Below are 18,465 nucleotides of genomic sequence, written 5' to 3' on the forward strand. Positions count from 1 at the left end.
GTGTTTTAATCTTTTTTTCCACTTCTAATTTGCTAATAATAAGTCGCTTGAAATTATTTAGACGAATAAACATGTTTTCAACACCATTTAGCAATAAATATCGCCAAAAAACGCCACCTTTCAAACTGACAATGTTAAGTCTATGGGAAACTTTTTTGCCGTTTATTGGCTTTAAAAATTTTGTTTTTACGCCTTTTATGCTCTAATTGGTCATTTCTATCATGACTGACTCTATATCAACCAATAAGCTTTCCCTCAAAACACGAAGTCAGATCGACCCACCTCCGTTAGTCGCGCGAAAAAAAATTACACCGTTAGGCGCGCGGGGTACTATAGCACCCGACTGATTTCCATTATAAGTCTATGCAAAAAATTATTTTCGTGCAAAATTGAAATTTTTTCGGTGCAATCTTTACACTATGGAAGGAAGGTACTGAGGGCATCATTTTTAAACACAAAAAATTTTAAAAAATACACGCGTTTAAACACGCCGGGGGTTCTATATAACCCCGCGCGCGTAACCGAGGGTTAAATAAATGAAAATCGAGACCAGATATAGAAAGATGATCGATGTAATTTGCTTCGATATTTTCTAGTTTGTGGCGGTCTCTATTTAGGCGTTATAGACGTGGATAAAGCCCGGAAAACTCCACGTGACCATCCTATCCGAGCGAGTCTTGAACCCACGACAGAACTCCCAGTGTTTAGGGTACGAAGACCGCGCGGCCACTGACGGGCCTTATAATTATAGACACTTGAACTGAAATAGGCAACACTTTTTAAATAAAATAAAATAGATCATGATGGAAGAAAGTTTATTACTTAGCAAAGTACTGTATATGAAATTTTAGATTTTTCAATCACAAAGGTCTTTAATTTTATTATCTTTTTTCAGAGATAGATACACATGGGCGTCAAAATTATGACGAATCAATGATTTCTTCTGTTTTCACCTTAAATGTAGAACTGGTGTCGTTGATGATCATTGTTATTTTAATTTTGCTTTCGTTAGCATCGGTCTTAAATGAACTTTTTTATATTCTATAAAAATTATGGGTTCTATAATAGAATATTTCATACTATTTAGATTAATAATAACGTTTCCTTTTATTGATTAATTAAAATGAATATAATTTAATCTTCAATATACCAATTAATATATTTTTCAGATATGTCATTGGTATCATGGATCATCGTTTCATTCATCTATGCTTTACGGATTATTTACGCTTCGGAAATAAATGTAAAAAATTCTACAGTTAATGACATTTTGCTGAATGAATATTGTAATTCTTCATTAGATTATAGAAACCATCTTCAAATATCATGCAAAATTTACGATTTTGTTGAAGATACATTTCCATTTGACATTAGTGAACAGGATACGATTGGACTGATATTTACACTTGAAAGTGATGAATCAGTTTATAATGCCAGTAACAATATTATTTTATGGTATACAAATTTTATAATGCAGAAATTTTCAACAAAAGAAAATCATAAACATGATATAAAATTTCCATTAATGAACACGTTGAAATCATTATTTAAATATATGTATCGAGTCGAAATTCATCTGAAGTATGAAAAAGGGATATTGGATGAATCCGTTGAAATAGCTTACATTTGTAATGAAACTCTTCCGAATTTTCAAACTTTTCTTACTTACAATATTCCGAATACAACGTGCAAGTTAATTTTTAAAATATACTTAGACAAGATATTCTCTAACATTTGGGATGAGGAAAATCAAAGTTGGGAAATGGTAGATACTGTCAGTAATCAGCTGAAACAGAAATATCATCTCAATAAATCAACATTTACAGAAATGAGTCTTTATTTCAAGGATGCGGTTATAGATTTAGACCTTAACTTAATAAGCAATTTCACTATAATTAAACTGGAATTTCCACAAAATAATATTGCGTTTATAAAAAACTATGCTTTTCCTTCTATTCCTAGATTACAGGTGTTGAATATGACAGGAGGTAAAATTAAATTTATTGAGAACCATGCATTAGATTATATTACTGGTTTAAAAGTAGTAGACTTCAGTAAAAATAAATTAAATGCAATACCCAAAATATTTTATGAATCTCACTTTGTAAATTTGACGTACTTAAATTTAGAAGAAAATAAACCTAATAATAAAAAGTTTTCTTTATCACCACGTTCTCTGACATCGTTACCATCTTATTTGAAAATACTTAGACTTTCCGGAAACCATGTAGTGGAATTAGGAAAAGGATCCTTTGATTCTTTTCCACATTTACAGTATCTCTTTCTTGATCATTGCAGTCTGACTTTCATACCCGAAGGAACATTTCATAACTTAATCGCTCTCATTTCCCTTGATTTGGATAACAACAACTTGGAAACTCTTCCTGAAGATATCTTTGCAACTTTGTATTCTCTTCAATATCTCAATTTAAGTAATAATCATTTTGTAGACATACCCGCACGATCTATTAACATGGCATTAAATTTTCGATATAATTTGTCATATCCCCGTCTAAAATATTTAAATTTAAGAAATAATCAAATCAAAGAATTTTCCGAAGATTTAACAGATTTTTCTCTGCTGCATAGTTTTGATTTGTCTTCTAATTATATAAGCTTCTTTTCTAAAGAAATTCTTGAGATTTTATTAAAAATCGATTATGTTAATTTATCTTCTAATTCATTTTACTGTTCGTCCTGCAATCTTTATTATTTGCATACGTGGCTGAATGCCACCGATTATAGAGATTCCGACCTTTTTATTTGTTCTCTTCCTATAGAATTAACTGGCAAAAAGGTGAAAGATCTTAATTCTAAATATGAAGATTGTTTGGATTTTGATACGGATACAACGGTAATAATCTTTGCATTAGTGATAACTGTTTTGTGTTTTATATCAATATTAAGTATAGTTATGTATTACTATCGTTGGTATCTTCGTTACTTTCTGTTTCATTTTAAAAAGGCATTCTGCAATTTTAGGCAGGAAGAAAACTTATTGCAATTTGAATATGATGCATTTATAGCGTATTGTGTGACAGAAACGAAATGGGTATTTGAACAATTGGTACCTCATCTGGAATCAGAAGAATTTGGATTAAAACTTTGTATACACGATCGAGATTTTCTTGCAGGCAGAAATGTTACCCAAAATATTATTGATAGTATTGATAAAAGTCGTAAAATAGTAGTGTTACTATCTAACCATTTTATGAAGAGTGAATGGTGCATGCTTGAAATACATTTAGCTCAACATAGATTATTTGAGAACAAAAGAGACGATTTGATCCTAATAAAAATGGAAAAACTTAACAAAGATCTAATTAAAAATCCCATTCCATATCTACTTAAAACTAGAACATATCTAGAATGGCCTCGTAAAAAAGAAAGTAATCTTTTATTTTGGAACAGATTAAAAGAAGCTATTAAAACTCAAGTTTAAGTTAATATGACATATAAAATGTAATGTAATTAATATGATATATTAACTAATCTATGGAAAATTATAAAACTTTTTATTAATGTTTAAATATATTTATTTTAACTATACTGTATAATATTTCTATACAGATGAATTTTAAAAGAAATGTATATATTTAAAAATGTCAACAAATAAAATTGATTTTGATATTTATATGATGTATATTTTTTGATTTTCATTTGCAATGCGATTATGATTCACGCAGGAATTCAATATTGTTGGAACGAGCGCGTAAATAAACATTAGCATTAGTTAATATTAAATATCTCATAGATGTACGGTACGTTAAAATTAGATAATACATTTCTGAGAATGCTTAACTAACAATCACGGTAACAATTTTCGAATTATTTTATATAGACAGATTGAGAAAATTTATTATAATTGGCATAAATAAGGTAAATAAAATTCTCAACAAAATTTATATATATTGTTTGAAAAATTTGAAATTTTTAATCGAAATATAAATACAGTTAAACCTCGGTTTTCGAACTAAAAGTTGTTCGAAAACCGAAACAAATTTTATCATAAAAAACAATATATAATTGATTAATCCGTTTTTGATCGCCAAAACAATATCTTTTTTAAAAACATTTTTATCTGTATTTCATGCATAAAAATGCTTACAGATGCAATTTAATATTATATATATTTATATAATTGTATTATATATTATAATATTATATTAATAAATTTTGTTATTTAATTTAACTTTAGCATATTTAAACACGAATTATTAAATACCATTTATATTACGTGAATGTCAATTAACTCGAGTTTTATTAATTAATTTGATTTCGTCGACTTTTTTTTTTAACATGGAAAGTATAAGAATGATCGTCTGAGTCTCTAATTTGAGTAACTTGTTCGGCGAATGAGTTATCGTACGGCAACAGGGGTAAACATTAATTCGAAATTCTGTTCGTGAACCGAATTGCTCTAAAATTAAGGCGTTCGAAAACCGAGGTTTGACTGTATTTTGAATGAGAAGAAATTATTTTCTCAAAAGAGTTAAACCGAATTGAAATTACGTGTGAAAATTATTTAGGTAATCTGTAAATACAGTATTTATTGAAATTTAATTAATATCTTAGTTACTAATCAATTTTGTTTGGCTATACAATTAAAATTAAAAATCAATTTTAAATTAATGTCATACGTAAAATACGATATAATTGCTTGTGATGCAATGCAGTTTATATTTAATTTATGTGTATTAAAATTTATTTCGAGTAATATATTCAGTATAAAATCTTCACTACTTCGAGAGACGTTTTTCAAAGTGTTATATTATTAAATTTTGTGATAAGTTGAACGTAAAAATTGAAGTTTTATTAGTAATTCGACAAAATCTTTATTTTTAAGTCATTCTTTTTATTTTTAAGTTTAATTTTCTGTTTTGAAGAACAGCAAAAATATAAGTTGCACGGTATTTTAATTTTTTTTTTCACTAAATTCATCAATTGTTTTTCACACAGTTGGTATAACAATTGATAGAATTTATTTAACAAAGGCAACACTATATCTCACAAATACATTTCTTTTTATATATACTAAATTAGCAGATAAGTCCAGCGTTACCCGGGAAAAAAATAATAACAAACATTAAGATTATTAGATTATTTCGTACTTCTAACTCTTCTATTATATTATACAGTATTATAGTATTTGATTTGTATTTATGAAGGTTATCTTAAGTAAGAGTTTATCACACCACGTGCCCAGTCTAACACATTTTAAAAATTCTTTATTCCTCCATTGTACACAATTTAAAGAATTTTTAAGATGTGTTAGATTGGGCACGTGGTGTGATAAATTCTTACGTAAGATAACCTTTATAAATATAAATCAAATACTATAATATAAAAACATTAAAACGAAAACAATATAGAGTTCGGTAACCTTGTATTTTGTAATTTTCCTATTCAAATGCCAGCATACCGCTGGTCCGATAGAAAAAAAAGACTGTTGAGGAAGGTGGTTGAAGTAATTCGACCAAAAACAGTCGTTGACCGCCTCCCAGAAGAGAGGATGGTCAATGACTACTAATTAATACCGCTGTACTATTAATATTTGAAAAGGGATCCGTGTTATGATGGCCCCGCTTCTGATCGAAGTTACTAACCTTAACGTCTGAAAGACTTCATATAAAACTTGTTTAAATATTAAAAAAATCTTCTAAACTGCTAGAATAATTGCTTTTATGTGATAATAAAGTGTTTATATTTTTGCAACAGATTACATAAACTATACGTGAAAGTATGTCCTCCTAAATATAGCTTTTATAGAAAAATTAATAGAATTGGTTTGGTATATTTGGTAACGTCGACGAGACACGTGAGTGATCTTCCAAGGAGGGTGCATCCCGAGAAGACTTTTATGTAAAGCTGCCCCTATTTAGGTGTTACTAACGTGAATGAAACCCAGAAAATTCTACGTTGGCGATGCGCGAATCCACGACCGACTATTAGTGTTCGGTGGTTTTTATTCACTCGATTACTAGAGGATACTTATTGGGCTGCAATTTGAAAAAATTGTAGACCTATAAATTCCCATTGTATGTCTTCCTTAATCTCGTGAACGGAGTAAGATACATGAAAGTCATGAGCAGGTGGCCCAGATTAACTATATATGAATTTCCGGTTTGCATCACAAGTCACGTTATTTTATTTCAGAACTTTTCCCAGAACGGAGTTAGATAGGTAACCGGCACGACTCTATTGATAACAGGAAAAGTATAGTGTACAGGAGGAAACACCACTGCACGCAGGCGAAACCTATCTAAGTAACAGCTTAATGGCACATAATAGTGCGTCTATTTCGCGCTATATCATTGTCGCAGCAATTAAGTGAATATAATATATATACATTTAAAAAAATTAAACATCATTCCAACGGGAGTTCGTAGTATCTAATATGAGGGTGCTACCGCAGGAGGATAGCAACGCGCAGTCTTAATAAAATCGTTTTGATAAGAAAAGTAATGATTTTTATCAAAACAAGCGCCGAACAAAACGTTATATAAAATTAAAACGATTTATTAAGGATGCGTGTCCTCCTCTGACAGTACCTCGAGATTTACGGCGGATGGCCTAGAGGCTAGGATGGCAGCATACTGCTCCGGGGTGACCCGAGAATTGAATCCAGATGGGAGAAAATAGCCCAGAAATTTTTGGAGGTGGTCCGTCTCGATATGTATGTAAATAATTAGTTTTAATTACATCTTATCATATAAAGGATTTCATAATGATTCAGTTTCTTCTGTAAGGAAACTGACTCAGGTACGGAACAGATAATCATTATGTAAACGAATATAATTTTACAANAAGAAAAGAGCGTACGCAATTGCTTCTAGTAACGGATATTGCAGTGTTTTATCTTTTCATGATAAACAAATTAATGAAAGCCAAAATTGCACTATTTATATTGACGCAATTAAAGAAATGATATTCACCAAATTCTGGTTTCAGGATGATCCCCATAATTGCAGTTTATTACAATGCATAATGATATGTTTGGACGAGGTTTTCTTTGTAAAAGATGCTGTTATAGATATTCTCAAAGTTGATTTTACGTCAGCCGTTGAAACACCAATAATCTTTTTCCAATTTCTTTCATTATTCAATATTACAAAATTGGATCTTTCTAAAAATTATTTTGATATAATAGAGAAAGATCAATGTCCAGAATTTCCATCATTAATTAGTTTGGATTTAAGTCAAGGCGACATAAAGTTTATTGAATCAAATGCTTTTGAAGACTTTAACCATTTGCGAGAATTGAATCTCAGTCACAACAAATTACAGTCCGTACCTGAAACTATATCACTTCTACCTACTTTAAGAAATTTTTATTAAAATGTTTTCATAAAAAGACTCAATTATTGACGAAAAAGGTGGTCTATGACCTTGGGTCAGTACTGTATTCACTATACGAAGCATTCGCAATCTCCAAGACTACATATTTCGTTTATAAATAATACTTTAATTGTGCATTCCATTTGAAAGATTCTATGACTAAAATATTAATCTGAATGTCTTTTTTTTATGAATAAACTGTAATTTTTTTAGTACACCATTTTTATAATTTTTGCTCTTGTATTTTTACGTTGTGTAATATGTAAGAGATACAAATTAAAATGAAGTGTGAGGTGACTGTATTAGTTACTTTGTGTAAATGGAGGAAGTAGATATGTTTTAAAAGGAAGCCACGTCATTCGACACTCGTGACTTATTAATTACTAAAACTTTCATTTTTAAATAAACAGAATTCTATAGTAAAGTAGCATACTTATTCGTCTCGAATAATAATAATAAAGTTACTAAACAACAAGAAATTTTCAATATGTGTGAGTATTAAATTATTTATAAATATTAAGTTAATGTNGTTATTTATTATTATATTATTATATATTATAATATAGTTGTTAAAATTTTAAATTATATTCCTTATCTTTTCTTAAATAAATAGGAAAAACTTACTGATAGTATTTTATTCAACGCTATACAGTAGTGTAAATGGGTTTTTCCCGATGATCTCAGCCACATGTTTAATTAATTTGGCCGTTAATATCTCCAACGATTGGGATGCAATTTGGAAAACTTGTAGACTGGTATTGTGACGATGTTACAATAAATAATTGCTCATTTAAAAATAGAATATTTATAAAATAATGTCCCATTTTACCTTCCGGCTGTTATATATATCTAATATCAGGAGAAAGTATTGGAATCGTCTCAAATTTGACTCTCCGAGTTTTGAACCTTTTTGTCTACCGTTGTAGGCTAAATACAGTACCACAAAAACCTGGACACCTCAGCCCGCCCCTAATTTTACCCTCCTCTTACTAACTCTTGCCCGATCTTCGCGAAATATTTCATACTTAATCTCTGAGACCATCCGAGGAAAACCTGCAGGCTATCACTTGACTGTCAGATGAATATAGAATCATTATGAAAACTATTCTATTATGAAGTTATTGATGACTGTAAAATACTGAAAATCTCATTAAAAACTGATAAAACCAGATTGAGAAAGTAAAGCTCAGCAAAAACATCTAAGTAAAGGAAAGTTTTAAACGTTGGGTCCTAAGAATGTTGGAAACGAATTTGACAGTAAGACTCAAGATGTGAATAAAGTGCATATTATATAGACTACAAATACAGGAAGTTTTGGATGAAGCAATGTCACCATGATAATAAATTGAAAGCATAATATTCGTCACAGAAAAAGGCTTCCAGCTTTACTCTGTGCTTCAAAGTTCTTTCACTAATACTGCTTAAAGATGTTCTAACGTTCAGCCAAATTAATGTAGGTGCAACTACTTTAACACACGAAGTAAAGCTCGGAGCTTTTCTCTGTGACGGTGCTCATTTTTTCGTTTTATTATCGTGGTGACATTGCTCCATTCAATACATCCTGTATTTGTAGTCTGTGTAATGTGCACTTTAACATGTTGAGTCTTACTGTCAAATCTGCTTCCAGTATTCTTATGCCACATTACAACTTTCAAACGTTTTCTTCATTTAGATGTTTTTGTTGAGCTTTACTATTTGAATCTGGTTTCGCCAGTTTTTTTATGGGATAGTAAATGATCTAGAATGAAACAATGGATGCGCTTCCTTGTCAAGCAGCTAAGTAAGCAAGCCAATGACATAGATTGTTTCATATGAAACGATCTATGTCATGGGTTAGCTTACTTAGCTGCTTGACAATGAAACGCAATCTATATAAATTTAAATAGAATAAATTACGGTTAATTCTATTTAATATTATAAATATAAATTTATATATATTTTCAGGTAGGTCTATCTTGTGCATCTTATTTTTACACATTCATATCGCTGTAGTATATTCTTCTTGGAACGTTCACAATAATACATGCAAAAACGTAGATCAAACAGAAAAAATAAACTTGGCCGGATGTATCACAAAATTTGATTCTCAAAGTCGTTTGCACGCCGAATGTGAGATGTATACTTATATGATGCATTACAGTAAATTATTCGGATTTTGGAAAGATGTTCTTTTATTGAATGTTGGATTAGTGAGTGAAGAACCTGTACAAAACCTTACAAAACCCGTTTGTTTACTATTAGGAAATATCACAATTTTTAAGTCCCGTCAACCTGTTGATTATGAAAATCATAATAATTATTTTATATTATCACCAGATTTCTTGAATCAGGGTTTCAGTGAAATAGAGGAAATGAAATTCGTAATTAAATTCCATAAGAAAAGAGCGTACGCAATTGCTTCTAGTAACGGATATTGCAGTGTTTTATCTTTTCATGATAAACAAATTAATGAAAGCCAAAATTGCACTATTTATATTGACGCAATTAAAGAAATGATATTCACCAAATTCTGGTTTCAGGATGATCCCCATAATTGCAGTTTATTACAATGCATAATGATATGTTTGGACGAGGTTTTCTTTGTAAAAGATGCTGTTATAGATATTCTCAAAGTTGATTTTACGTCAGCCGTTGAAACACCAATAATCTTTTTCCAATTTCTTTCATTATTCAATATTACAAAATTGGATCTTTCTAAAAATTATTTTGATATAATAGAGAAAGATCAATGTCCAGAATTTCCATCATTAATTAGTTTGGATTTAAGTCAAGGCGACATAAAGTTTATTGAATCAAATGCTTTTGAAGACTTTAACCATTTGCGAGAATTGAATCTCAGTCACAACAAATTACAGTCCGTACCTGAAACTATATCACTTCTACCTACTTTAAGAATACTCGATCTGTCTGAAAACCATATTTATAATCTAAACACATCGTCAGCATCTAATATTACTGTATTAATACTTCGAGGTAATCGTTTGCTTACACTGAAATCATCTTCATTAATTTCATATCCGAAACTTCAGCATCTCGACTTATCTAAATGCTCTTTGATCAATCTTCATCCAGGTGTATTTAACAACTGCATATTTCTGGAATATTTAGACTTATCTGAAAATCATCTTTCTTCTCTTCCGAAAAACTTTTTCGTTGGTATTACTTCACTTAAAATGCTTAATTTAACGAATAATTATTTTGTTGTGATTCCTGACTTGCATCCCATTGTATTTTTACAAACATTAGACATGTCGTATAATTTCTTGAAGAATATATCTAAATCAAGTAACGTTCGGCTAGAAAATATGATTTTAGCGCACAACAGCATCAAAGAATGGGAATATCTTATGGACTTTTCGAAAACAAAATATCTAGACTTGAGCAGAAATGAGATTTCAGTAGTGNGCTAAATACAGTTTACTCATCCCTTAATAAATTTAATGTTAATACAGTGACCATCTGTGTAAGATAATCACTTTGAGTAGACACAATTCTTTACTGTTGAATATTGACAGTTTAATTTAATAAGATATTATTGAACATAATTAAAATATATCTAAATCAAGTAACGTTCGGCTAGAAAATATGATTTTAGCGCACAACAGCATCAAAGAATGGGAATATCTTATGGACTTTTCGAAAACAAAATATCTAGACTTGAGCAGAAATGAGATTTCAGTAGTGACTGTTGAAATGGCAGAATCGTTTTTAGGAGTTCAAGTAGAATTAAGTGAAAATCCATTTGACTGTTCGCCCTGTTCTATTAACCTGTTTTATGACTGGTTTAAGAAAGCGAATGTAAATTGTATAGATTGTATCTGCGCTACTCCTAAATCTGACAGAGGAAGAAACGTGTTAACGCTTTCTAGCAAGACTTTGTGCAATCAAAATTCTAAATGGAGCAAGTTTTTCATAGGTGGTTGTGTGATTTTTGTCATAGGAATTTTGTGTGTTATAGCGACTGCCTTAATCACTTTTCGAATAAGTAAAAAGTATACTACACGTTTATAAACTAAATGTATAAATAATTAAGATTCATATTTTTACTTATTTCAATATTACATGATAAATAATGTATTAAATTTTCATTTTAATGTTTTGAATTTTGTAATTATTATTCAAATATGTTTGTATGATACTGTGTGTTTACAGTACTTTGAAACATCACCGTTTAAATTCTTAATAACCTAAGCATATTTTTTTAAATTATAAACGACTATACTATATAATATTAATACACCAACGTCAAAGATTTTCTGGTAACGTTGTTTGTTATTGTTGGTGCTGTAGTTACGCGTTAAAAATGGCTACGGTACTTCTAATCTAAAAAATCTGAAGAAAATAGATATTTTTACATAGTATATTGACTTAAGATTAATCTTAGGCATGCAGCAAAAATTCAGTAATGAGTGGTACTTTGTGTGGCATTTTAATTGTTAAGAATTAAAATTGTAAAGTTTCAAACAATCTGTACTATATGATAAATTTTTNTCTAGACTTGAGCAGAAATGAGATTTCAGTAGTGACTGTTGAAATGGCAGAATCGTTTTTAGGAGTTCAAGTAGAATTATGTGAAAATCCATTTGACTGTTCGCCCTGTTCTATTAACCTGTTTTATGACTGGTTTAAGAAAGCGAATGTAAATTGTATAGATTGTATCTGCGCTACTCCTAAATCTGACAGAGGAAGAAACGTGTTAACATTTTCTAGCACGACTTTGTGCATTCAAAATTCTAAATCGGATAAATTTTATATAGCTGGATGTGTTCTTTTTGTTATTGGAATTTTATGTATTGTAATGACTGCGGCGATTCTTTTGCGAATGAGTAAAAAATATACTATAATTTTATAAACAACTGTATATTGATACATAAGTACAATTTATATATTCAGTTATTTTAATATATCAAGTTTTAATTTTATGTAGTATATTTAGAAACATATTATTAGTAGATTTATTATACCCCACAGAGGAAGAGAGAGAAAATAATTTATATATTATAAATATCGATCTCAATCATCGAACCTAATTTTATACACATGTTTAAAGTATGCTTACAATATGGGCACGCGGACTCAAAAAGGTTCGCCATCCCTGGGCTACATTGTTTCTTATATTTCGTTATCATGTTCTTACCTCAACTAAATAACAATAATGTACTATTAGGAAAACAATGTTTATAAATTAAAATTTTATATCAGAATTTTGCATATGAATTTACTTGAATTTAGTTGTTGTTTTTGAAACCGTGTTTCGCGAATATATTGGACTTCGAACTCACATTTGAGTTATAAATAAAGCCAAGTATTTATTTATAGCTCAAATGTGAGTTCGAAGTCCAATTGAATTTACTTTTGAAACAATTTCTCCATCGACTCCTTTTCCAGATTTTCTCTTAAGTTCGTTTTTTCTTAATTTTTTTATAAAGTAATAAAGTAACACAATACAATAGACTAAGGAATAACTGAACGGGTACAAATTAATATGCAATACACTGTTTTAGTAACGTAGTAATAGCCTATATTTCTGTTTGAATTACCAAATGGGGGTTAAACCATTAAAATCCTGTCTATATGAGTGTCTGAGAAAAAGGCAATCGGCCAAAGCTCCACATTAAACAGAGGGGAGAAGAAAAGGAGGATGAAGTGCTTAAAAAACCGCTATTTCGTTTATGATATTGAAGTAATCGATATATGGTAAACACCTTTTCGAAGCAATTTAGTTTTGATGAACAGTATGTCGATTGATTTGTGCCAAATAGGTCGAATAATAGAGGGCACAAATTATACACATTTTTCCATCTTTCAAGTGACGAACGTCACTTGAACGTCAAAAAATTTGTTTAATAAATTGGAGGAAAGCAGACTGTAGGCATACACCAATCAGTGACGAAAAAACTCTATAATGTAAGTATTTTTAAATACATTTGTGATTTTATATTAATACTAGTATAATTTTGTTTATTTGTGAAGTATAAAGTTGAGACGTTGAGGTGCAAATTTTATTTTAAAAAAGGGCTAAAAAAGTAAAGATATATTATTTTCATGTAAATTTATGGTAGCATCAAACACTTTACATCTCAAAAGTAAATGTTTAAATACGTCGATCATAATTCTTTAAAACTATTTACTAATTTCTTCAGTTTTGACTTCGTTATCTTTGACATTTTTTTAAACTGGTAAGCTGTCATGTCGATACCGCATCTCTTCCTCACCTTCGTGAATAATGAAATCTTTCTTGTCATTTTACATCCGAGGAAGAAGATATTTAAATATTAAAAAATTATTAATTACAAACTTAATTTTAGATTTATAAAAGGTATAAAAATACACAAAATACTCAATTTAAGTGCGATAAAAGGAGGAAAACTATCAGCAAAATGCTCAGCGGCGAAAAAGAAAGGAGGAAATTGATATCCTTTCAAACGATTGTCACTTAATAAAAAAATCATCTTATAATACTTTGAAACAGTCCCCTGTGCAAGTATCGAAAGGGGGAGCATCTCAACTTCCCAACTTAATGATATATTTTGTATCATAAATAAAACAGCGCATTTGTTTTTTATTTGCCGGATTAAACTGATACGTCTAATCAATTTAGATCTGATACAAGAGAATTTTCTGTAATTAATCAATATTTACATATTAATTACTTTAATTAGCAATTTAAAATAATATTTTTATTAATAATAATTACGAAATTTAGTTTACACTTATATTATACACTTCATTTATATATAACTAGAATGAGAAGTTTTTTATTGACATTTAAATCATTTGAACAAATAGTTTCATTTTTTTAAATTATTTAAATTTTACAAAGTCAAATAATTCGCTTGCTTCGCAGTATTTATTTTGCTAAATACAGTTTACTCATCCCTTAATAAATTTAATGTTAATACAGTGACCATCTGTGTAAGATAATCACTTTGAGTAGACACAATTCTTTACTGTTGAATATTGACAGTTTAATTTAATAAGATATTATTGAACATAATTAAAAATTGAAATTAAATTTTCAGAAAATAATTTTATTATTACTATAATAGGTGGCTTTTGAGAAAAACCAGTTTTAACGCTACTACGTTCACGATAAAATAAAGCTGTGACTAAATCTATGCACTAAATTTTCCTAAGTTATATAGTGTGATAGGAAGAAAACACATATGACACAATACAGCAACATAAACTAGGTAAATAATTTCTGTTTATGTTATAAAATTATTATTGTTAGTAAAGCATCGTTAGTAAAGACCAGAGAAGAGAAGGTTGAGAGGGAGACCACGAAAAAGATGGGATGAGGATGTGGAGTCTGATTTGAGAAAGATGGGTGTGAGCTGCTGGAGAAGGAAGGCTCAAGATAGAGAGGAATGGGTGAAAATCCTGGATGAGGCCAAGGTCTTTCAAGGACTATGAGGGCCAGAAAGAAGAAGTAAAGCATCATTATTGATTAAGAACAATGTAATTTGTTATGTTGAGCAAATCACAAAAATTTCTGTTTTCATCCTTACTTTCAATATATTGTTAGAATAAATTTATTACAGTGGCATTTCATTGCTATATAATTAAGTTTATTACATAGTTTAGTATTATATTTATCTATTTTATATTTTATTTTATGTAGAATATGGTGGATTTCAAATGTGAAATGGTGTAACTATTGAAGACAAAAGAATTTCATGGATTCTGGATAGAATAAAAATAATAAATAAGTAAATAAATAATACATTTTTACAAAACATAAATTTGTTTTTCTTTATTATAAGCAGTTCCCCAACTTTCGGACATTATATATTTTCGGACTAAAAATTTGTACAAAAGTTGAACAATAGAGTTGTTATAGAGTTCCATTTCAGAGATAAAAAGCAAAATTATAAAATCTTCTATTAAGGTAGGAAAGTTTTAGTTTTTGGAATAAATATAGTAATCTAATGCGTACAGTAAAGCATTATTTATAACGTTAAAACCAAAGATTAAACAAAAAAACAGATAATAAAAATTAATTTTCAAGATTTTCACAAAAATCTGACTTCATGCTATTGAAGTCAGATTTGGTTTGATCCTTGAGAATATAATGATTTATATATATTATATCGTTATATTTAAAAATATTAATTCTTTTTCTGGTGCATATTAGCAATTAATAAACATGAAAATACATTAAGATAAAAGTTTTAATTTCCACATTAATAAAATTCAGCAACGAGTTGCTTGACTTTCCCGGCAGCATTTGGTGGCGTCATCTGTTATCATATTTTATTAAAAAACTTTTCATATTTTTTTACTATTATAAAATGGCAAAAATATTAATTTTGAGGGTAGGAATAATAAAAAAAACATTCCAAAAATGCTAATAACGATTAAAAACGTCATTAAGTCCGACCCTACTGGAGATATACACGATCTCCTTTATCTTTTCACTCCCTCTACCTTTAACCACCAAAATTTAATAAAATCAACCCCCTTAACAAACAAACCTCATGCAAAATTTTAAAAATTTTCGACAAAAAGCACAGGAGTTATTAAGCTTCAAAGAGGGTGAACAAAATCGTGCTCGCCCCCTATAAACACACTAACATCCATACATACAGAAATTACCCCCTAATTTTTGAATTTTTCGTTGTTTCAAGGTCCCCCGAGTTCAAAGATGTAAAATTCTTGGGGGTAGAGTCAATTTTTGATCGATCGCCATACTTTTCCTATGTTATATATAACAGCCGGGAAAGTAATAGCGCTGAATATTTCCATGCTTATTAACTAAATAGTAAATTTTTTTCAACAATTTCTAGTCTTTCTAAAGATGTAATTAAGACTTTCANAAATAGAATAAATTACGGTTAATTCTATTTAATATTATAAATATAAATTTATATATATTTTCAGGTAGGTCTATCTTGTGCATCTTATTTTTACACATTCATATCGCTGTAGTATATTCTTCTTGGAACGTTCACAATAATACATGCAAAAACGTAGATCAAACAGAAAAAATAAACTTGGCCGGATGTATCACAAAATTTGATTCTCAAAGTCGTTTGCACGCCGAATGTGAGATGTATACTTATATGATGCATTACAGTAAATTATTCGGATTTTGGAAAGATGTTCTTTTATTGAATGTTGGATTAGTGAGTGAAGAACCTGTACAAAACCTTACAAAACCCGTTTGTTTACTATTAGGAAATATCACAATTTTTAAGTCCCGTCAACCTGTTGATTATGAAAATCATAATAATCATTTTATATTATCACCAGATTTCTTGAATCAGGGTTTCAGTGAAATAGAGGAAATGAAATTCGTAATTAAATTCCATAAGAAAAGAGCGTACGCAATTGCTTCTAGTAACGGATATTGCAGTGTTTTATCTTTTCATGATAAACAAATTAATGAAAGCCAAAATTGCACTATTTATATTGACGCAATTAAAGAAATGATATTCACCAAATTCTGGTTTCAGGATGATCCCCATAATTGCAGTTTATTACAATGCATAATGATATGTTTGGACGAGGTTTTCTTTGTAAAAGATGCTGTTATAGATATTCTCAAAGTTGATTTTACGTCAGCCGTTGAAACACCAATAATCTTTTTCCAATTTCTTTCATTATTCAATATTACAAAATTGGATCTTTCTAAAAATTATTTTGATATAATAGAGAAAGATCAATGTCCAGAATTTCCATCATTAATTAGTTTGGATTTAAGTCAAGGCGACATAAAGTTTATTGAATCAAATGCTTTTGAAGACTTTAACCATTTGCGAGAATTGAATCTCAGTCACAACAAATTACAGTCCGTACCTGAAACTATATCACTTCTACCTACTTTAAGAATACTCGATCTGTCTGAAAACCATATTTATAATCTAAACACATCGTCAGCATCTAATATTACTGTATTAATACTTCGAGGTAATCGTTTGCTTACACTGAAATCATCTTCATTAATTTCATATCCGAAACTTCAGCATCTCGACTTATCTAAATGCTCTTTGATCAATCTTCATCCAGGTGTATTTAACAACTGCATATTTCTGGAATATTTAGACTTATCTGAAAATCATCTTTCTTCTCTTCCGAAAAACTTTTTCGTTGGTATTACTTCACTTAAAATGCTTAATTTAACGAATAATTATTTTGTTGTGATTCCTGACTTGCATCCCATTGTATTTTTACAAACATTAGACATGTCGTATAATTTCTTGAAGAATATATCTAAATCAAGTAACGTTCGGCTAGAAAATATGATTTTAGCGCACAACAGCATCAAAGAATGGGAATATCTTATGGACTTTTCGAAAACAAAATATCTAGACTTGAGCAGAAATGAGATTTCAGTAGTGACTGTTGAAATGGCAAAATCGTTTTTAGGAGTTCAAGTAGAATTAAGTGAAAATCCATTTGACTGTTCGCCCTGTTCTATTAACCTGTTTTATGACTGGTTTAAGAAAGCGAATGTAAATTGTATAGATTGTATCTGCGCTACTCCTAAATCTGACAGAGGAAGAAACGTGTTAACGCTTTCTATCAAGACTTTGTGCAATCAAAATTCTAAAAGGAGCAAGTTTTTCATAGGTGGGTGTGTGATTTTTGTCATAGGAATTTTGTGTGTTATAGCGACTGCCTTAATCACTTTTCGAATAAGTAAAAAGTATACTACACGTTTATAAACTAAATGTATAAATAATTAAGATTCATATTTTTACTTATTTCAATATTACATGATAAATAATGTATTAAATTTTCATTTTAATGTTTTGAATTTTGTAATTATTATTCAAATATGTTTGTATGATACTGTGTGTTTACAGTACTTTGAAACATCACCGTTTAAATTCTTAATAACCTAAGCATATTTTTTTAAATTATAAACGACTATACTATATAATATTAATACACCAACGTCAAAGCTTTTCTGGTAACGTTGTTTGTTATTGTTGGTGCTGTAGTTACGCGTTAAAAATGGCTACGGTACTTCTAATCTAAAAAATCTGAAGAAAATAGATATTTTTACATGGTATATTGACTTAAGATTAATCTTAGGCATGCAGCAAAAATTCAGTAATGAGTGGTACTTTGTGTGGCATTTTAATTGTTAAGAATTAAAATTGTAAAGTTTCAAACAAT

The 18,465-nt window shown here is 29.4% G+C and overlaps 2 protein-coding genes across 2 annotated transcripts; both read left to right on the plus strand.

The window, feature by feature from the left end:
* Window positions 1-1,138: 1,138 nt before the first annotated feature.
* LOC111618472 (toll-like receptor 2 type-1) lies at window positions 1,139-3,536 on the plus strand. Its single transcript, XM_023360015.1, has one exon. The coding sequence runs from the start codon at window positions 1,172-1,174 to the stop codon at window positions 3,440-3,442; it is 2,271 nt and encodes a 756-aa protein (XP_023215783.1). The 5' UTR covers window positions 1,139-1,171; the 3' UTR covers window positions 3,443-3,536.
* A 4,077-nt stretch (window positions 3,537-7,613) lies between these two features.
* LOC111618455 lies at window positions 7,614-18,465 on the plus strand. The gene is made up of 5 exons (XM_023360000.1): window positions 7,614-7,829; window positions 9,283-10,608; window positions 10,889-11,341; window positions 11,835-11,977; window positions 16,164-18,465. Exons 1-5 carry the CDS (start codon window positions 7,826-7,828, stop codon window positions 18,006-18,008), a joined length of 3,771 nt encoding a protein of 1,256 aa, XP_023215768.1. The 5' UTR covers window positions 7,614-7,825; the 3' UTR covers window positions 18,009-18,465.

The sequence above is a fragment of the Centruroides sculpturatus genome, unplaced genomic scaffold, assembly GCF_000671375.1.
Source record: "Centruroides sculpturatus isolate CEXI.00-Female unplaced genomic scaffold, Cexi_2.0 scaffold5, whole genome shotgun sequence".
Taxonomy (NCBI): Eukaryota; Metazoa; Arthropoda; class Arachnida; order Scorpiones; family Buthidae; genus Centruroides; species Centruroides sculpturatus.

Bases quoted from the DNA above. Each gene is read 5' to 3' on its own strand.
- LOC111618472 (XM_023360015.1), top strand. From the start codon at position 1,172: ATGTCATTGGTATCATGGATCATCGTTTCATTCATCTATGCTTTACGG.
- LOC111618455 (XM_023360000.1), top strand. The intron at 10,609-10,888 runs ATATATCTAAAT...AACATAATTAAA, and splicing joins GTCGTATAATTTCTTGAAGA to ATATATCTAAATCAAGTAAC.